At 34.3% G+C, this 23,439-nt stretch overlaps 1 protein-coding gene across 1 annotated transcript in view; it reads left to right on the top strand.

Moving 5' to 3' along the window:
• The window catches only part of ANKS1B (ankyrin repeat and sterile alpha motif domain containing 1B), a 678,567-nt gene that overhangs the window by 312,850 nt on the left and 342,278 nt on the right, over positions 1 to 23,439 (top strand). Inside the window, exon 12 of the mRNA XM_039878010.1 lies at positions 16,515 to 16,695. Within this exon, the coding sequence (XP_039733944.1) occupies positions 16,515 to 16,695 (181 nt within the window). The remainder of the gene's footprint in view (positions 1 to 16,514; positions 16,696 to 23,439) is intronic.

Below are 23,439 nucleotides of genomic sequence, written 5' to 3' on the forward strand. Positions count from 1 at the left end.
TTTTTTTTTTTTTTTTTTTTTTTTTTTTTTTTTTTTTTTTTTTTTTTTTTTTTTGCATCCTGTCAGGTGGTACATGATTTTGATTCCCCCTATTCCTATTGATGTTTACCTTGATCACTTGATTAAAGTTGTATCTCCCAGGCTTCTCCACTGTAAAGTTACTCTTTTCCTTCTGTAATTTATAAGCATTTGTGGCAAGTATTTTGAAACTATATTAACATCCCATTTTTCATAAAATATTCAATTTATTTTATTTATGTATATATATTTGTTTAGATGCATGTTTTCCTATTTTATTTAATAAGTATATACTCCATTACTATCGTTATTTGTTTTGACACTTAAAATATTCTGGATTTTAATATCCTCATCTTTCTTCAAGCACTTCCTTGCTTTCTGGGACTACAAGGTATTCTAGGCTTATCTCACGCATTTCCAGTCCCAGATATGGAATAAGCCATTTCTCCAAGAAGTTCTATTTCCTTTTGGTGGAAAATGATAGTTAGATACCAAGATTAGGGCACTAGGTAAATTTATTATTATTGGCATTTCACTGTTCCAAGGCCCCCTCAGTGGACAGAGTTAGGGAATATTTATATGTATGCACAGTATGTATATGTATGTATGTAGGTAGGTGAGTATGGGTGTGTATATAAAGTATACATATGCACACATATCGACATGTCTATATCCATCTCTACATATAATGAAAATCATGAATTCAAAGTGATAATGTGATTTCAATATAACATTACAGAATTCATTTCCATATTTATAATTTATTCTCCGACAGTCAGAAACCTAACTTCCATTATCTTTAATATATTTAGTTATTTGATTTGGCCCTAATACCCATTATGTGGACACCTGCCTCACCCCACTTTGGGCTCTGCCTCCCCATGTTAGCTCATCCTCACATGGACGTCCTCTTAATCCTGCTCAGGATATGACACATACCATTCAGTCCACCCTTCTCCTTACCTCTGTGTACTCTGACTTCCCACATTGGGCTGACTCTTGGTGGATGCCTTCCTCACCCTGACAGTGTTTTGTCTCTCCACCCCAGAGCCCCGCCACAAATGAACACCCTCCAAACATTACCAGGTGTGTGACACCCATGCCACCCCTCTCCTCTGCATGGATACCCTCCTCACCTTGTTTGGGCTCTGTCTCTCAAAGCCAGACTTCTCCCCAGGGTGGAGATTGATCTTCTTACATTATCAACCTGATTGTATTACTCTCCTCTATAAAACCTTTTTGAGCTTCTTATTACCTTCATGATAACATCCAAACACCTCAGTCAGGCATAAAAGCCCATTTATATTCTGGCACTGGACTCCTCTTTATGATCACCATTCTTAACATTCATCTATACTAAAATCTTGCAACTCTCCAAAGGAAACTTGTCCTCTCACACTTTCTGATAAAGTCTAGAATGCATTTCCCTCTTCCTGGATAATATTTATTCTTCCTTCAGGATAGAATCCAAGCATTACCAAGTATAACCCTTTCTCAATCCATCTCCAATGAGGTCCCCTTATCCATTCATCCATTTCACTTATATTTGCCAAGTACATTCTATTTACCAGGCTTCATGCTAGGCATAGGAGATATAATCATGAGTAAGATAAAAGAAATCCCTGCCCTCAAGGAGCTTATATTCCAGAGGAGGTAGATATACAATGATAAAGTAAACAATAAACAAGAATATAATTTGAGATTGTGATAAATTCTATGAATTAACAGCAAAACTGAAGTTGGAGGAGTAGCCAATACTTTACATCAAAGAAGGCCTCTCGGAAGGTGATATATGTGTTGGAACACAAATGAAGAGAAACAGCTAGCCGTGCAAAGAGTCACGGGTAGAACGTTCTAGGGAAAAGACACAACAATATAAAGGCCCTGATGATGAGGTGAATTTATAATTTGGGAACAGACAAAAGGTATGTGTACTAGGGGAAAGTGCTCTGAGATGAGGCTGGAGAAGATGACGAATTGAGTAGGTCTTTGTAAGAATTGTACATTTTACTTCAAGTACAACTGGACACCATCGAAGGGCTTTAAGCAAGGATGTGACTTGATGTGAGTTATAATTTTAAAAGATTACTCTGGCTAGAGGTACCTTATGGAGAGCAAGCAGAAGCAAGGGAAATAGGTTTTGTAGTTGTCCAGGAGAGAGAGTGCAGTTGTTTGGAACAGGGTGGTGCAGTGGAGGTACAGAGAGGTAGATGGTTTTAAGAGACAGTTTTAAAGTAGAACCAATAATATTTACAGTTGAGTTGAAATCGAGGGATGTAGGATTTTATATAAGCATGGTTTGGTTTGTGGCTTGAGCCCCTATGAAAATCATGGTGCCATTTACTGAAATCTAGGTGGAATCCAGGGTTTTTTATGTTTGTTTTGTTTCAGGATTGTTGGTTTGGAAAACAAAGATCAAAGGTCTGTTTTGGCTACATAAAGTTTGGGAGACCTCTAAATGTCAAACAGATAGTTAGATATAAGGGTTTCTAACCCTTTCACTATGCTCCTTACGCATTATGTGTGTGCTTCCATATTATTTTTATATGGTTATTGTAAGACTCTATGCGTCAAAATAATGAAAAAAATTTTATGGAAAACATTAATTACATTACTATTTATAAAAGCAGAAATTGCAATGATCCACCACTCTGTGAAATTTCTTTGACTCTTGGTGGTTAGCAAAGAACTTGACAATAACTATTTGCTAAGCGAGCATAGGGATAACTGATGTAATTGAAATCTTAAAAAAGTTGTATGAGACCACATGCCATAAATACTAAATTAAATTGAGTCAAGTACCAAGCCATATTGCTATTTTAGTTAAGAATTTTTTTTCTCACAAATGTTTCTTGAATATCGGAAAGACATTCTAAAAATGTCTTGCATCTTCCATTGGAGTCTAAAAAGTTCAACAAAGATATCAGCAAATGAATATCTCCATAATAATTGCAATTGTACATAAAATAATAAATTAAGAGGATTATTAGGTTAGTGAAACACGTGAGAGACTATTTTAAAAAGGTTAAATTATATAAATAAACATTAGGCAATACACTATAACAAAATATCGACAGTGATTAATAACAACTCTAAAAGAGATAGTTCCTTCTCATCCTTTCACTTCCTCATTCACTTTTCTGTCAGAACACTTACAAATTATTAGCTTAACAGTTTCTTTGCTATTAACTAAAAAATGTTTTAAATGATAGACACCAACTGTCAACATTTAAAGTGTTGATAGAGCTAGATTCTAAAACTCTTTGAAAGTTACTGAGTATCCTTTGAGAAGTCTCAATTTCCCCATCTATAATGTGTTACGTATATTCACTTTTGCAGAGTTGTTGTAGTATTTGCATGAAAAAGTATATTGTAGAATGCCTGACACAGCATATGTTTAATAAGATGTATTATTAGTAAGGTAACCATGTAAATTAAGAATTAGAAAGCAGAATGACTTTTGATAGGTTAAAAAACAATGCACTCTGCACATTTATTTGTAAAAAAAATTTTCCTCTCATACACACATTGACATATACTTCCTGTTTTGACTGCTGAGAATATATCTTCTATAAATCATTATATAATTACCTCCTGTTATTCTAAAACAGAAACTGAATAAAAGAAAGATGCAAATTACCTATATCGGGAATGACAAACAGAATAGCACTACATGCACAGTTGACATCAAAGGTTAATAAAGGAATATTACAAACCACTCTACCCATAGAAATGTGACAGCTTAGCTTAAGTGAATCACAGACTACCACACTTCACCTAATATGAAAGAGATAACATGAAGAGTCTTATAACTATTAAAAAATTGAATTCATAATTTATGTCTTTCATAAAAGAAATATCCAGACCAACACGGTTTTGCTGGAAAATTATAGCAAACAATTAAGGAAGATTTAAGTCCAACTCCAAACAATCTTTCCCTGAAACAGAAGCTTCATGTTATGAAGTTAATATTCCAAGTACCCAAACCAGACAGTACAAAAAACAAACAAAACTCTCAATAACATGAAAAGTGAGACTGTAGAACAAGATCCCTCATAAATATAGATACAAAATTCCTTACCAAAATTTTAGTAAATAGAATTTAGCAATATATACAAAGAATTATATGCCATGACAAAGCGGAGTTTATTCCATAGGTACAAGACTGGTTCAATGTTTGAAAGTTAATGAAGAAGAAAAACCACATCATTGAAACATCAATTAAATCAGAAAAAAAACATTCAATAAAACTCAAGATTCATTCATGATTTTAAAAAAGCTCTCAGAAAAATAGAAATAGAAGAGAACTTCCTCAGCTTGATAAAGAACATCTATAAGAAAAATCTATAGCTGACACTTAATGGTGAAAATTTGAATGCTTTCTCTTAAGATTAGGAACAAAGTGAAGATGTCCACTCTCCTCACTATTGTTATTTAACATAGTGCTGGAAATCCTAGACTGCTCAATTAAAAAAAAAAAAGGTGTACAGATCGAAAAGGAAGAAATAAAAATGGCCCATTTATACATAACATAGTTGTCTATATAGAAAATCTCAAGGAATCTATGAAAAAACTCCTACAACTAATAAGCAAATTCAGAAAGGTCACAGGATGCAAAAACAAAAAATTAGAAGACTCAACATAGTAAAGATTTAAATTCTCCCCAAATTGATATACAAGTTTCATGTAATTTCTATCAAAATCCTAGCAAGATTATTTGAAGACATATACAAGATTATTCGAGAATTTACATGGTAATATAAAGGAACTAGAATAACTAAAATTTGGAAACAGGAATAAACTGGAGAGAATTAGTCTCCCCAATTTCAAGGTTTATTTTATAGTTACAATATTTAAGACTGTGCGATATGTTAGCAAAGGGATAGACACATGGATCAATGGAACAAAAGAGAGAACCCAGAAATAGGCCTGCACAAATAAGCCCAACTGACATTTGACAAAGATGCAAAAGCAATTCAGTGGAGGAAAGATAGCCTTTCCTCCACTGAGTTGCTGGAGTAATTGAACATAACATAGGCAAAAAAGTGAAATTTGTTCTGTCTCAAACTTATGCAAAAATTAACTCAAATGGATAACTGACTTAAATGTTAAATGTAAAAATATATAAGTTTTAGGAAGAAAAAACATAGGAGAAAATCTTTGGGAACTAGAGCCAGGCAAAGGGTCCTTATACTTGATACCAAAGCATGAGCCATAAAAGGAAAGATTGATAAATTGCACTTCATTAAAATAAAAAAAAAGTTTTTTCTCTGAAGAACTCTGTTAAGAGATGATAAGACAAGTGCAGACCAGAGAAAATGTTTGTGAACTACATACCTGATAAAGAATGAGTACCTAGATCATATAAAAAATACATAAAACTAAACAATGTAAATATAAAAAATTCAATTAAAAATGGGCAAAAGACATAAAAAGATGTTTTACTACAGAGAATATGGAAATGGCAAATAAGCACATGAAAAGATGTTCAACATTAGTAAAAATCAGAGAAATCCAAATTAAAACCACAACGAAATGTCATTACACATCTATCAAAATGATGAAAAGAAAAAGTAGTGCCAACATCAAATGCTGTCGAAGATATAGAGAAACTCATACATTGCTGGTGGAAATGTACAATGATATAGCAACTCTGGAAAAACAGTTTGTCAGTTTCTTAAAACATTAAACACTTTACTACCGTACCACCCAACATTTATACTCCTGGAAATTTATCCCAGCTAAGAGAAAATTTATGTTCACCCAAAAACTTGTACATGAATATTAATAGCAACATTATTCGTAATAGCTGAAAATTAGAAACGACCCATATGTCTTTCAGTGGGTAAAGGGTTAAACAAACGGTGGTACATCCATATATCATTGAATACTATCCAGCATGAAAAGGAACAAGATACTGATAGACACAACAGCTTGGATGAATCTGCAGAGAATTATGCTGAGCAAAAAAAGCCAATCTCAAAAGGTTACATACTGTATGATTCTATTTATCATTCTTGACACAACAAAACTGTAGAAATAGAGAACAAGGTTAGTGCTTACTGGAAGGAGATGGAGGCAGGAGAGAAGTAGTTGTGCCTTAAAAGTGCAAAGGGAAGGATCCTTCTGGGATGGAATTGTTCTGGTCCTTGGTTGTATCAATGTCAATATCCTGATGTTGTACTATAATTGTGCATTGTTTACCATTGGAGAAAACTTGGAAAAGGACACATGATATTTCTCTGTATTATTTCTTACAACTGCATGTCATTCTACAATTGTCTCAAAACAAAAGAGAAAATAATTAAAAAATTAAGTTATAAAAGAAAAAAAGCAACATGCACCTTTATTTGTAAAAATGTCTTTCACCCACACAGTGATATGAGCTTCCTATTTTGGCTGCTTAGAATATATCTTCTTTAATTCACTGCATAATTACTTCCTGCTATTCTGAAACTGAAATAAATCATTTAAAATTATTTTTTTAAAAGAACTTAAATGTGGGAAATCAAGCTGGCCTTATTTTTAATTTTGGGCACACTTGAATTTTACACAAGCATCTTTGATATATTAATGCATAAATATTTGAAATGCCTAATTCAAAAAAATTTTGTGAGAAAGTCGAGCATTTTAATATTGGTAGAAGCTTCTGTGAAAATAAACATCATGGTTTGGAGGTAAAAATCCTCTCTAGGTCTTTAAAATATACATTGAGTTCAGAACTACTTAACAGTTTATTAAAACTAAAATAAAAACCGATATGCTTATTACCATCTCATGACTATATGTAGTTTTTCCATTTCCAATGAATAATTTGTATGAAGAAACTAAGTCATGTGTAAAAACATATATAACAGATTTTCTATTTTAAAAATTTTACATTTATGCTTATATATGTTAAATACTAGGAATATACAACAGTTTCATAATTTGTCTCTTTTAATTGAAGATGAGTATATATGTTAATCCATAGCCAAATATCTCTATATAAAAATGAAATGAATTAAGAGATAAAAGCAGGAAATATAAAGATTGTTTTTTAAATCTCTGCCTTTCTTTTAATAAAACACCTAGTGACTGTAAGGTTTAATATGTAGCAGAATCAGATTCTATTTGTTCCTATTTTCCACCCACTGTATTTTCTTCAACATGCTTTAAAAGGATTTTTTTTTTTAAAAAATCAATGCTGTCAATAGACTGAAGAGTAGAGAAATTGCTCACTGATAAAAATATGAGAGACTCAAGAGTTAGTAGGGTCTGGCTCTACCTGAACTTTATGTTACTTCTTTTTGCTTCATACTGAAAAGGAAAAAAATCTATAAATTATTTTCAATTTGTATGACATCTGAAATTAAAAGCTTAATAATATTTACCCCTAGTGAGTTGTTGTCTGGAATCCCTCAAATCCCTTCTTTATACTGTTTTAAAAGTGATCAAGACAAAGAAATATGAAAATTCTAACTCAAGATGGTGAATTCATTCCAACTGTTTACACCTTCTCCTTCCTGACATACCATTAAAGTAATTAAATATAAAAATAAGAGTAAATCCATAGCAGCGATGAAAAGCTGAGAATGGTACTATCAGAGGCATTTGGAAACTTCTGAAAGATAAAAAGAAATAGTATAGGAATAAATTTAACCATGGTAGTAAAAGGCTTCTGCTCAGAAAAGTATAAGATGTTGAAGAAAGAAATTGAAGAAGATAAATGGAAGCATATACTATGCTCAGGGATAGGAAGAATTAACATTGTTAAAATGTCCATACTACCCAAAACAATCTATAGTTTCAATGCAATCCTTATCAAAATGCCAAAGGTATTTTTTACAGAACTAAAACAAATAATCCTAAAATTTATATGGAACCACAAAAGACCCTGCATAGCCACCAACAATCTTGAGAAAGAACAAAGTTGGAGATATCACAATATCTGATATCAAACTATACTATAAGGCTATAGTAATCAAAACAGCATGGTACTGGCATTAAAACAGATATACAGCTCAATGGAATGGAACAGAGACCCCAGAAATAAACCCATGCCTATATGGTCAAGTAATCTATGACAAAGGCGGCAAGAATATACAATGCAGTAAAGACAATCTATTCAATAAATAGTGTTGGGAAAACTGGACAGATACATAGGAAAAAAAAGAAAGAAAGAAAGAAAGAAACTAGATCACTATACACCATAGACAAAAATAAACTCAAAATGGATTAAAGACTTAAATGTAAGACCTGAAACCACTAAACTCCTAGAAGAAAACATAGGCAGTAAACTCTCAGACATTGCTCTTAGTAATATTTTTTCTGATATATCTTCCCAAACAAAGGAAATAAAAATAAACAGATAGGACTACATCAAACTAAAAAGGTTTTGCACAGCAAAGGAATTGATCAACAAAAAGACAACCTACTGAATGGGAGAAGATATTCGCCAACGATACATCTAGTAAGAGTTAATAGCCAAAATTTATAAAGAACTCGTACAACTCATCACCAAAAAAAAAATCCAATTAAAAAATGGGCACAGGACCTGAATAGACATTTCTCCAAAGAGGACATACAGATGGCCAATAGATATAAGAAAAGATGCTCAATGTTACTAATCATCAGAAAAATGCAAATTAAAACCACAATGAGATACCACCTCACGCCTGTCAAAATGGCTATCATTAATAAAGCAACAAACAATAAGTGTTGGTGAGGATGTGGAGTAAAAGAAAGGCTCATGCACCACTGGTGGGATTGCAAATTGGTGCAGCTACTATAGAAAACAGTATAGAGTTTCCTCAAAAAATTAAAACTAGAACTAGTTTATGACCCAGCAATTCTACTTCTGGGTATTTATCCAAAGAAATACAAAACATTAATTTCAAAAGATACATGCACCCTTATGTTCACTATAGTGCTATTTACAATAACCAAGATATGGAAGCAACCTAAGGGCCCATTAATAGATGATTGGATAAAGAAGTTGTGGTACATATACACAATAGAATATTATTCAGCCATAAAAAAAAAAAAAACACAAAATTTTGCCATTTGTGACAGCATGGACCTGGAAGAGAGTATGCTAAGTGAAGTAAGTCAGACAGAAAAAGACAAATGCTGTATGATCTCACTCATATGTGGAGGCTAAAGAACAAAATAAATGAACAAACAAAACAGAAACGGATCCACAGATGCAGAGAACAAATATAGTTGCCAGATGGGAGGGGCGTTGAGGGGCTAGGTGAAAAAGTGAAGGGGTTAAGAAGTACAAATTCGTAGTTAGAAAACAGACATGGGGATGTAAAGTAAAGCATGGGGAATAGTCAGTAATATGGTAATAACTATGCTGCCAGGTGGGTACTAAACTAGTCAGGGGGATCGCTTTGTAAATTATATAAATGTCTAACCACTGTATTGTACACCTGGAACTATTATAAAATAATATTGAATGTCAACTGTAATAGAAAATTAAAAAGAAAAAGAAAAAATGAAAATACCTAAAAAAAACAAACACAAATAAACAAACAAAAACAAATGGTATTGGATTAAGACAGGGATTGGTCAGGGCAACTAAAGAACCTCAGCATCTTATACATGGAACAACTGACTTTTTTTCCTTCCAGATGGTAATAACTGTCTAAGCAAGGTGAGGAGTCTGCTGAAGCAACTAGTGTGGGAATTAGGACAGGAGAGAGAAATAGGGCAGTGCCCTAGGTAACAAAAACTGGTTAACCAAGAACATCAGACATTTGAGGAAAGCTAACAGCCAAAAGAGAGGGACTAAGCTCAATGAACAAAGTAAATGACCCCTAAGAAAACAGAGTTAATGCAAGCAAAAGACTGTACTCAGTATCCTAAGAAAAATTTCAGAGATTATTGAATTCACAAAATTAAGAAGAGGCTTTTTTTTAAATGGAATACTTGGAAAACAAGAAAAGTTTTTGAAAACTAAAAAGAGGATCATCCCACCTAAATTCATAATAAAATGCTAGAGATTTGTATGCTTTATCTTATTTGTTCACCAATGTATCCCCAGAGCCTAGAACCATGTCTGACACATTGGCTGATAGTCAATAATAATTTTTTTTGAACAAATTAATAGAAGTGCTTTAGAATACCAAATTGTAGAATACGCCCAGAATATAAAATAAGAAGAATCAGAGATTCAACATCCATTTACTAGGAGCTTTAGAAGGAGGAGGAGAAGCCTCAACAGGAAATGAGAGAGTGTGGTATTAACACAGAAATAGACAAGTAGATCAATGGGAATGTCATAGCGTCTAAAAATGTAAAGCCAGGCTATATTTGGAAACTTAGTATATGATAAAGGTGGCATTTCGAATTAGTGAAGAAATGATGGTGTAAGGACAATAGGCTGTCATTTGGGAGAAAAATACTTAGAATTAATTTTTTCACCATATACCAGACACACAAAATAATCCAGATTAATTAAAATTCTAAAAGAAAATACTACTGGTCTAGGTCCCTTTTTTTACAACCCTACTTCCATCCTGGTTTTTGAAAGTATTCAAGAAGACATCTAATTTATTACTACTGACTTGAAAGTATACTGCTTTCATACTGATATAATTCATCAATGGGCCTATGTCTGGAAATTCTGTCATCTCCACATATTTCTTTTGATGTCACTCGCTAATTTTTTGACCTTCAACCATCTTCTCTGGGAACTCATTCTGAACTTTGGTTTTGCTTGAATAATTTAATATCATCATTGACTTTTGCTAGAACCACTTTTTCTTTGTGCTGACACCAGAGTATCCCTCTAGTCCTATTTGACATTTTAGGAGGTTGATGAGGTCCCTTTGTAATTAAATTAAGTGAATTCAAATGATTTAAGATCCACTTAAATCCAAGTAAGTGGATTTTTAAATGTCTATTAGTTTAAATAATTTGAAATTAACAGAGGAGGAAACATAAAAGTAGATATTTAAAACTTACATTCTAGTCTAGAGAAAATTTTGAAGTAAATATACACATTACCTAGATCTCATCCTAGTCAGGAATTATGTGTTCTCATATAACTCATATATAAATCATATCTATCTGGGTTGCAGAAATGCTATGGAATTCTTAATGTTGCATCAGAATATATTATTTCATTTATATCTTTACAGAATATAGAGACATTCTCATGATAATAGGTTCTAATGAAGAGAATCCAAAATAAGGGTAGGAAATGCATGCGATCCTGTATAACACCAGTAAATTCACATATCAGTCCCTTTAAGGTAATAACAAGATGATGTTGGCTTCCAAAATGTAGGACCAGTGCAGACTCAATGGGCCCCACACTCAGAAGGGCCTCATGCTTGGGGTTTAATACCCTTAGATAGCTGTCTAAATTTCTTAATGATTTTTATCTCTGAATTTGTTTTATGTAACTTAAGTCTGTGGGAAAATGGAGCATGTGGAGGCTTCGAGCCTTGATTCATCTGTAGTTCACCCACCATCTCCCAACCTTACTAGGTGGTAGTCTCGGCCACCTGGTTCCCTAACCTTCAGGCTCCCAACCAGCCCAGCAACAGCTGACACAGCAGTAAGACCATGAGTAGGGGAAGATGGAGGTCAGGTACATGCACTAAGTTGCAGGGCAGAGCCTCTGGGTGCCCATGAGGATCTGCTCTCATCCTGTGAGTGTCCCTGTGCCCAAGGGAGTAAACATTAAATAGCAGATACAACCATCATTACAGATCTAAGAGAGACCATGAAAGACATGGAAAACTTGCTTTTTTTCCCTGTTTTTGGAACAAGGTGCCCCACATTTTCATGTTGCACTGGTTCCAACAACTGTATGTAGCTGGCCCCCTTGACTCCTTCATAGTCACTTGCGTATCTGTTCAATTTCAGCTCCTCAGGGACATTCCCTAATCACTCTTCAGGGATCATCAACTTTTTCTGTAAAGGACCAGAGAATAAAACAGTGAGGCTTTGTGGGTCATACAGTCTCTGTCATAAGTACTCGACTCTGCTGTGATAGTGTGGAAGCAGCCATAGACCATATGTAAATGAATGGGCATGTATATGTTCCAATAAAACTATTTGTGGACTCTGAAATTTGAGTTTCAGATAATTTTCACCTGTCACTAATATTATTTTTCCTTCGCTTTTTTTTTTTTTCCAACCATTAAAAAAATGTAAAAACTGTTCTTAGCTCACAGGCTTCACAAAAATAGTCCGAAGCCTGGATCTGGTCCATGATCTGTAGTTTGCTGATACTGGTTAAGCAAATATTTGTGTTAGCAAGTCCCTTGTAAAGTAGGGAGAAATGAGTGCTGGACCACAGGCGAGAGAGATGTTTTAAAGGAGGAACAACAAGAAACACAAGTACAACTCATTCTACACTTTGAAACTTGGCAAATTCCATTTGTAATTTTAATGAATTCATGAAAACATTTTTTCTTTCTTATACTGAATGGCTAAGCAGGATCCCATCAGAATAGATTTTAGAAAAGAATGTATCAAAATCAAAGTTTAGGTGAATATTCCATTTTTAATATCACTACCATCTCCGTATTCTTTTATCCCATTGCCATTATTTCATTTCTCCACATAGATATCTCTTTTTAATACTGCCTCTGTCCTTTGAGTTTTGAGGCAGCACTCACTCGTCTCTAGATTTGAACACATGAAACTTCCTTCTAATCTAAGCCTTCTGCTAACTACTTACGTGATCTTGAGCAAATTATTTAACTTTTCTGAGCCACTACATTCTGTGCCAGTGAGGCTAGCTGCCCTAACAGATAAATCAGAATCTCAGTGATTAACATTAAGGAGGCTTACCTGGACTTTTCATAAAGCCCAGTGTGGGTTGAATGACCCTCCTTCATCTTATAGCTACATCATCTGGACAGTGAGAGAGAGGGATGGAGAAGGCTCACTTCTACTACATGTTCCCAAACTAAACGCACAAAAGGATGGGAAATAAAAAAGCACATATGCTTATGGTTTTGTTGAGCACTAAAACAATGTGCAAAATGATCTCTTAGAACAGGGGTTGGCCAATGTTTTCTCTAAAGGATCAGACAATAAATATTTTAGGTGTTGTGGTAATATGGCCTCCGTCATAACTTCTCAACTCTGCCATTGTAGTACAAGAGCAGCCATAGACAATAAGAAAATGAAAGTACATGTGTATCTGTGTTCCAATACAAGTTTATTTTCAGAAACAGAAGGCAGACCAGATTTGGGTCACAGGCCATGGTTTGCTGATCCGTTTCTTAGCGCATGACTAACGTGTAATGATTCTCATTTTTCATCACCCCAAATGCTTGGAGAGTTTTGGGCAACGACTTCCCTCTCAATGTTTCTTAAGCTGGCTAATAATAACCAATAGTTTTGAAGAAGCAAATAAGAATGGGGTCAGATAATCACTGATCAGTGTTTTCTTCCTTTTGGAATTTCCATTAGCCTATCTTCCTTCCTCCAGATATTTTACTTGAAGCCATGCTACAGTGAGTTCATAGTACTCTTCTCGTAGAAAGAGAAATATGCAGATTTTCATAATCTTGTACTAAATAGTTCACACTGAGTCCTGATAACATCCAAGCATACATTTTGTGTACTGCTGGTATAAAAGTGTATATATTTGTTTCCCACAAAAAGCTTATCTTCTGGCATCCACCCAAACAAGAAATCTGTGAGTCACCCTAAACTCCTCCTTTAAAATCAACCTTCGCATCCAATTAGATGCCAAGGCCTAAAGAGCTAACCTCGTTAGCCTCTCCTAAAAACATCTGCTGTCTCCAACCCTATTGCCAACACTTTACTTCAGGACATTATTGTGTCTTGGCTGGAATTCTATAACATCCTCCTAATCTGTCTTCCTTCCTCAAGTCTAGCCCTGACCAATCGATTCTCTAGAGTGCTAAAGTTAATTTACTAAAATGCAAGCCAGCTATGAACCACCCCCCCCTTACTTGGAAATCATCAGTGGTTCCTTAAAATATTCAAGTTAAAGACCAAGCTTCTTAACATGGCATTGAGAGTTCTTTATGATTTGGCCTCCGCAACTTATAATATCTCATGTCTTAAACCTACCACTATCTTCACATACTCTGCACTGTAGCCATTCTGAAGTATTTGCAGTCTGTACTTTCCTTCTCCTCATCCTCTTTTGTCTGCCTACCACCTCTGCTTCATCAAGATTCAATTCAGCCATCGATCACCTGCTCATGGAAGTCTTTCTACTTCCCTAAAGTAGAGACTCACCTTTGGGGTCCCTCTTTAATCTGCCTCCACTTATCATAACTCTTTCACTGTACTATACTACAGCAGTCCCCAACCCCCAGGCTGTGGACCGGTACAAGTTCATGTCCTGTTAGGAACTGGGCTGCACAGCAGGAGGTGAGCGGCAGGTGAGTAAGTGAAGCTTCATCTGTATTGGCAGTTGCCCCCAACGCTAGCGTCACCGACTCTGCTCCACCTCAGATCATCACGCATTAGATTCTCATAGGAGTGCCAGTCTCTGATGCCAAAAAGGTTGGGGACCGCTGCTATACTCTATTGAAGCATAATCCTTGGAATGCTTGTCTGTTCCCTCATTCACCATCCCTTCTCCAATTTAAAGTCTATTGCCACCTGCACAACAGAGACAATGCCTTACTTTACTACTCCTATCAGTGCTTACCATGGTATCTGAAATTTAGTCACTCAGCAAATATTTGTAAAATGAATTAATGTAGCAAAAATAGCCTGCTTGCTTTTGTAATTGCACAACAAATTGTGTTTTAATGTTATTAGAACTTTGGGTGGTCAGGGTTCAGATGGATGTATTTTTAAAAACATTTTAAAGTAAAGAAGTCATATATATCAGATAGCTTGACCTTTATAAAGTTCATGAGGAGGAACATTACATTAATTTGGTTTATTGCCTATATACAAAGTTAAATAAAAATGCAACACAACACAATAACACCAAGACGATAGACATATCTGTGTTTTCATTGGAGCCAGTGTCATATTTCGTAATTTTTAATTGCTGTTATGTAGCCTAGTGGAAAGTACATTGAATGTGAAATTGAGATTCAGTAGCCCCAAGGGTAGACATTTCGTGAGAAACCAAGCCTGACATGAAATCTTGATCTTCCATACTTCTAAAGCAGCTGAGTCCTATATGGGTACTAATTTGGATTCTATTACTAAGTTAATGTGTCATAATAATAAATGACTTGCACTTTCTTGTATAACAATATTTATGTCTCTCAAACTCTTTCATAAAAAATATTACAATGGTGAAAGAATAAAGCATACTGTGATAATTTGCACTCTTTATATTGAAAAAACTAAAATACAGACATTTTCAATTGTCTATTTTAGATTATAGACTAAATGATATCTATTTTTTTAAAAAAATGATGAGCTGTAAGAGAGTAATAATATTATGGAGAGAAATCAACTGTGAAGTACAATGATTAAATGAACAAGAATTTGAGGGCAATGAAAATGTTAGTAAAACAACAGTTTATTGTACTTTGGGGAAAGTAGGGTACTGTAAACTAGGGTACAGTAGGGTATTGTAAAGAGATTGTAGTTGACCTCTTGTTAATTATTATGAAATTGTTACTATTTATGCAATGTGAATGAGAAGAATAAAAAGTAAAAATACTTGGATTGATTCTTGGAAAATGTACATGATTCTGAGAGCCAAAACAACTGCAATTATTTTTTTTAAAGGATTATGTTAGAAGCTCTGCTAGACAGGAAAAGAAGTGAACATAATTAAAACTGTGGGGAAAAAAAACACAGAAAACTTCTGTAGGGAACAATCTATTGCTGACAAAGAGTATAGATTGTATCTGCCATTACTCCATGATTTTAACTTTTATGTTTAAATTGACTTTTCTTGCTATTTGAGGATTAATTAAAATCCTTAAAAAAGAAAATCAAAGTTCATTACAAATACCAAGCAGATTCTTAGATCCTGGAAAATGTTCTATATAACTTTACTTAATTCTGGTGATAAAATTTCAGCATATGGTACTTGTGAACAATATCTAATGCCACCAACTCCTTGGACTATATAAAGAACCAAAAAAATGAAATTGCCTTTATAGTGCTTCAGTGTTGTAAGGGCTCTTTTCTTATTAAATTCTGTATCCTCAGGGTCTGGCAAATACGAGATGCTTAATAAATGTCAGTTGAATAAAAGGTGACTTAGAATTGAAACTTTCTGAACTGATCATTAAGAAAAGTTCTGCGCGCTATATTTTTACAATCTTATGGGGAAATCTAACAAAAAGTCTAAATTATTTTATCAACTATGCCGTAATATTTTTTCATTAAATATCTTTCCATTATTTAATTACTCAAGGGATTAATTAAATAATAAATATAGTGTCTCTCTGTAAAGCACAAATATATTTTAAGTATAGAAACTAGATAGATTAACTGAATAAATCACCATTTAGACTAAATTGATGGGAAGAGTGGGCTAAAGATGAACACGATCATATTAATATTGTCATCACGCTCATTTATTTTAGCCTAAACAACGAACATCTATTGTGTCTTCTCTGGATTTTCATCGAATGAATCACAACCAAGAATATTTCGAAATCAGCACATCTGCAGGGTGTACAAGCTTCACTTCCAGCCCTCCTGTTAGTCCACCCACCTCTTCCGTGGGAACCACAGAAGTCAAGAATGAGGGAACTGGCCGTGCAGGTAAAGCATTTCACTTTATGCAGCTATATTTTTGAACTTTTAAAACTAAAGCCTTTATGAGTTAGAGGAATTCAGAAGAATCTTTTGTATAAATTGCATTGTGCTTTTAGTTTACGTGCATGTGCGGCGATATAGGACTTTACGATTTAGTCAGAGTGTGGGTATAATATTCTTTTTGAATACATTCATAACCTTTTAGGTGTTACATATTAAAGATGATGATTTAATGCTATTATAGTAGTAACATAACCAGAGACCTAGAAATGCTCTTCTGCTGCTGCTATTACCCGTCTCCACACAGTGCTATCAACTCAAAATATGGGTTTATCAATAGCTGCTCTGAGGCTAGAGAACTTGTTTCAAGGTTATCTGGTAAGATTCAGTTGGACGGTGTGGTCTAAGTGGGTTGTCAATCTGCTCAAACCAAGGTGAATTTAGAGAGGAGGAATGTGGAGAAGTAAGGCTGGGAGTATGGGGAAGATTAAGGAAAGTAACCACACCCACTAGTAAAACATACCATTGGGTTTCACCTAATCAGATTTACAATGCTGCCCTTCTTTGGGGGCAAAGAGAAATATGAGAAGTGGGATCTAAAGAATATCTTTTCTTTATATCTAATTAAGGTAAAGGAACTATTTAGCTACTTTTCTCCAAAGACATATGATTTTAAAATCCACCATATATGATTTTAAATTTTAGGATCCACTATATATGATTTTAAAATCCACTATGTAGGATCATAAATTTTAGGATCATAAAATATTGTCTTTGTGGTATTCCATGTAATCTTTATTCAAAATGAGTGGGCACATGAATATATTAATGTACTTATTTAAGTCCTTTTCTCTGACTCTACTTTTAAGAATACCGATATAAGCATTTCAAAAATATAGCCAAAGAATTATTTTTCCCTAGGAAAAAAAACTAAAAATTTTTAAATAATGATTAAGGGAAGTGGTGAGATTGATATTCTGTGGAAGCTGTTGTGGCGCGAATGATTCTGAGACCCACAGAGCCAATTGAGATTAATTATGAGCCTTTATTAGCCGGCTGGCGACTTACTCTCTACCATGCAGGGTTAGAGGAGATCAGCCCCGAGCTCCCAAAAGAGGCAGTTTATAAAGCCTAGAACCATACCCTGGTTTAACATCAAACAAGCAAACAGATTAACCACATCCTAGTTAACATCAAACAAGCAAGCAGATTACGAAGCAGAAATTGGCAGTTAGCATATCTTTGCCCAGAGCCACACCCTTAACAGAAGCTATAATCCAATTTTTCTATAGCAACCTGGTGATATTTATAAAATGTAAATCAAAGTATATTGTTAACATGTATAAAGTGCCCAATGGCTTCTCGTTGAATTTAGAATAAAATCTAACTCCTTACCATGGCCAATGAAGTTCAATATAACATCTCCTGACTAGCTCTTTAAAAAAATTTTTTTTTTTTTTTATGGTGACATTGGTTAACGAAATCCAGTAAGTTTCAGGTGTACAATTTAACAGTAAGGCATGTATATATTGCATAGTGTGCTCACCACCCATTGTTACATTTCTTTCTGTCACCACATATTCGACCCCTTTTACCCCTTCTACCTCCCTCCTCCTTCACCCCCTACCCTCTGGTAACCAACTAGTCCATTGTCCATGTCCATGAATCTCTGTTTCTTTGTCTTGTTAGTTTGTTGCTTTTAGGTTTCTATCCCACATGTAAGGGATATCATGTGGTTTTCAACTTTTTCTGTCTGGCTTATTTTCTTTAGCATGACTATCTCAAGGTCCATCCATGTTGTCACAATGGCAGTATTTCACTTCTTCTGGCTGAGTAATATTCTATTGTATATATGTACCACAGCTTCTTCATCCAATCATCCGTTTTAGGACACTTCAGTTGCTTCCATGTCCTGGCCACTGTGAATAATGCTGCCATGAACATTAGTGTGCAAATATCTTTTCGGATATGGGTTTTCAAGTCTTTGGGGTAAATACCCAGCAGAGGGATTACTGGATTATATGGTAGATCAATTCTTAGTTTTTTGAGGAACCTCCATACTGTTTCCCAAAGTGGCTGTACCAATTTGCAGTCCCACCAGCAGTTTAACCTGACTTTTAGCAAACTCTTCCTGGCCCACTCTGGCCTTCTTTGCTAGGCGTTCTGGCCCTGGGGCTTTTCCTGCTGACTGGAATCTCTGCCTTCAAATTTTCATATGACTGAGTGTCATTTGGGTTTTGGCTCAAATAAACTTCCTCATAGAGGCTCTCCCAGGTCACCCTGTCTTAAGTAGAGCCCTCAATATAATGATAATTACAAAAACAAAGGTGCAAAAAGAACAATAATAATAACATTAGTAAACAAATGAGTAAATATTTTCAATATTTAATATTTTAATATTAAATTTAATTTATCAAATTTAAATATTTAATATTTTATATATTAAATTTAATCTTTAATATTAATAAGCAAGAAATATTTAAGCAAATGCTTAACCCTATGCATCATATACTTTTATGCATTTTAGGCATTTTATTTGTATTAACTCATTTAAACTTCAAAACTATTATATGAATTAGGTATTATTATTTATAGACAAGGAAACATAGAAAGAGGATAAATAACTATATAACAGCCCATAATAACAGACCTGGGATTCCAACTTGGTGGTAGAGTCCATGTTCTTAACCATTATTCAAAATTGCTGTAGTTACTTCTTTTAAATCATCCTGTTTTCTTTTTTCCAGAGCCTATTTACTATGAAAAATTATATTGTTCACTTGTTTACTTAGTTATTGTCGTCTCTCCTCTTTCTAGAATTGTAAGCTAGAATGGGTGGATCACTGACACATCATAGGCACTGAAACCAGGCTGCCTAAGACTAACCTTCTTACCTAGCTATGAAATTTAACCTCTTTATGCTATAGTTTTCTTATCTATAGAATTAAATTAACAAGTAATTAATTAGATAGGAGTAGACCGACATTTAGTAATCTTACCCTGTAGTGCAGTATAAAAATTAGCACCCTGTCTGGTACTTAGTATTCAATAAATGTTAGTAACTACTAGTAGTATTTATTAGAATATTAATAAAGTATAATATTATTCAGTGAGCTTGAGCATTTAATGTATGTCTGCCATGCACCAGAGATAATTTTATGGGAGAGGAAAGATGGGATATGATTTGTAAATAAAAGGAGTCTGTGGCCCCAGAAAGGATTTTGGGCATATATAATTATTACTCAATTAATACTCATTTGAATGACTAGTTCCACATTTAAAACCCCAAAATGGGGGAAATGACTCTGATAATTGCCTTTAGGAAAACTTTTCTCAGCCTTATTTTAGTTAGTGCACTAATTGTTTTTTGGATGATGACTTTTTTGAAAAATTTCAATGATTATTTTGAGGTAGATAAAAATATTATTTATTTTTAAATGAAACGTAAGAGAAGTTAGGGGCCTAGTCCAAACCTCTTGGTGCCCTCTCTTTGACCACCAGAGGGAGAGGATAAAAACACACACATTTTACTGCTGCCAGGACTTCAGTGGCACCATCCAAAATGTGTGGAGAAATTATAATTTTCCACACATTTCAAAATTGTTATTTTCAGGTCTGACCTTTGAACAGAATCAAAATCTAACCTTTAACGGTTGAAATAGTTTTGAATTGCATGTTACTATGGATTCCTAATGTGATATGTCCTTTCTATGGTACATTGAAAATTTTAGGGTAGACTGATACTTAGTAATAATGTAAAAGGACAATGCTGATTTGTTTTACATTTAAAAAGTAAAACTTTTATTTGTACAAATAAAACATTTAAGGTAGATATTTATCTACTTGAAAAACATTAGCATTTCATTATCTTATACATAGATGTTTTGTAATTCTTTGCATTAAAGAACCTACATATGCAGGCAGGTACGTACTGAAATATCTTGTATGTATTGAAAGAGAATAAGTTCCAGAGTCAGTTCTGTCACTGATTTCCTAGATATTTTCTATCAAATTACTTAACTTCTCTGATCTCCAATTTGCTCCTCTGAAAAATATTAGTAACATCAACTCCTTGAGTAGTTGTAGTAATAAATGACCTTATTTATGTAAATGCATTTCTTAAACTATGAAAACTAATATTATTCTTTAACATTATCATTTAATATTATTACTTTTCTTCCTTAATATTATTTGAAATCTCTAGTACTTTTAAGATAGAAAGAGCCTACTATATGTTTGTACTTAGGCTAAAGTAGCTGAACTTCTCTTGAATTAAAAGTATAATCCAAGTGAACAGATGAATTTGCAGTTTATTTTATAAATGATTACATTAAAATAAATTAATCTTGACAAAATGTCATTTAATAGACAGACCAATATACCCTCAAAAGTGAATTGCATGCTATAAAACACTTTAAGTGACCCAATGAATTTATTATAGCAGAGGGCTATTTCAAAAGTAGCCTGAATTGTAATTAAAGTTTCCTACTTATAAGGCACTATATTATGTAATCCAAGTATCAATTTATGAATTATCAAAAAAGATAGTTAAAGGGGGAGACCTTTGAGGTTGGACAGACTTGGGAATGTTATGAATGGGTTTGCATTTAAGTAAAAAGATCACTCTAGTATTCATATGCAGTAGGCAGATTTGAGATAAGGCAAAATTAGAGATGAGGAGAAACAGCACCATAAACAATGAAAAGATGTAAATGGATTTGAGAGATACAAGGAAAGAGTTATCAACAGGTTATGGCAACTGATTGGATGTGTGATGGTGAGGGAGAAAAATTCGAGGAAGGCTCTAAAGTTTCTGGTTTAATCAGATGACTCAAATTGGACTGTCATTCCCTGAAATATGAAATATTTGTAAGTAAGAGGGAGGGAGAGGCAGATAGATTATGTAGGACCTAACAGGCCATTATAAGAACTTTGACTTTTACTCAAGTGAAATAAAGAGCCAATTAAAGTCTTTCAGAAGAAGAGTGACATGATGCAACTTCTATTTTATAGGGATTACTCTATAATTGGGAATGGACTAGAGAAGGGGAACAAGAGTAGAAGCAAGAAAGGCGGTTAGGAGACTGTTATACATTGCAGTAAGATGAGAGATAAAGGCAGCTCAGACCAAAGATGAAGCAGTGGAAGTATAGAGAAATGGATGGATGCGTATTTTTAAGGTAAATCTGATAGAATTTCATGGTAGAGTAGATATAGTGTATGAGAGAAAAAGAATGAAGCAAAACTGCAAGATTTTTGTCCTAAACAACTGTCTGCATGGATTTACTATCACCTGACATGTGAGAGGTGGTCAGAAGAGCAGATTTGGTGAAAAGGGAAAAATACCAGGAGGTCATTTTAAGTTTGAGATGCCTACTAGGTATCTGAAGCGATGTGTAAATTACGCAGCTGAAGGTCCAGTCTGAAGATACAAATGTGAACATCATCACTATGTATATATGTATATAGTATGTCTATATATGTATATATGTGTGTGTGTGTAGGTATGCATATATATATATATATATATATATATTATGGAGTGAGTGTCGATAGAGGATCCAACACATATATATATGTTATGGAGTGAGTGCAGATAGAGGATCTAAAACTGAGCTTGATGAAAGGTGGCTTAAATGGCAATACCAGCAAAAGAAACTGAGAAGGAGCAACCTGTGAAGTAGGAGGAAATCTTCTGGCAAATATGTTCTGAATTAGGATAAAGAAAGGTATTAAGAAGGTGAGAGTGATCAACTACTCTGTTAAGTGTAGCTGAGAAGTTGAGTAGGATGAGGACTGAGTTAGAGTTGACTGGTGGATTTAACAATATGGAAGTCACTGCTGACTTTGACAAGAGCAATTTGATTGTAATCGATGAAGCAAGAGCCAGCCATAATGGGTGGAGAAGCCTTAGAGAGAGTAAATATAAACTCCTTTTCAAAATTTTTCTTCCAAGGAGAATTATAAAATTATGATGAAGGAGGAGAAAGACAGAATAAGTTCTGTTAACTAAGAGGAGAGTTGGGCTTTAAATAAGAGCGTAGGAAACAGGCAAGGTGTTTCCAGTGTGGGTACACATGCTGGAAAGGGGTCCATGTGGTGAGAATCATCTATGGAAGATCTGTTCTAATAGTTTTCATTCTTTCTATTAAGTAGAAAGCAGCAGCTTCAGTTGAGAACAAAGATGGCAGAGATATGTTTGAGGAAGAAGAGAGAATGAAAGAGCTATTTAGGATAAAGAGATGGTGAATGGACAAGGGAGGAATGCTGTGATTGTCTGGCAGCATCAAGGGCCCATTTAAGGTTTATGTCCATGAATTTAAAGTGAGATTAGCCAATGTGGTTGTGTGTTTTTCTCCAGCTCAGTTCAGATAGGGGGCACAGTTTCAGAGTATTCAGAGAGTTGAATTTTACATAGGTTGTGGTTTTGCCGGATGTGTATATTGAAGTGATTAAAGTGCATGGAAATATGAACGCAAGAGAATGAGAGTAATGTTTTACCATAGAATTTAAAATGGAGCAGTAGGTGAAAGAAGAAAACAGGGGAGCAAGTAACAGTGAAAAATCAATAGGATCATTGGATTGAAGATTAGAGAAGTGGGCTAGAAGTGGGTTGCTCCTTCTGTGTGGATACACACAGGCGGTTGCACATGACTCTAGGAACGATTATAATTATTGGTAATCACAGAATCTGAAGACCATGAGAGAAAGCGGTTGAGTTAGCCTCTCTTCAGTTAAATTAGCCTTAAA

The sequence above is a fragment of the Pteropus medius genome, unplaced genomic scaffold (assembly GCF_902729225.1).
Source record: "Pteropus medius unplaced genomic scaffold, Ma_sr-lr_union100, whole genome shotgun sequence".
Taxonomy (NCBI): Eukaryota; Metazoa; Chordata; class Mammalia; order Chiroptera; family Pteropodidae; genus Pteropus; species Pteropus medius.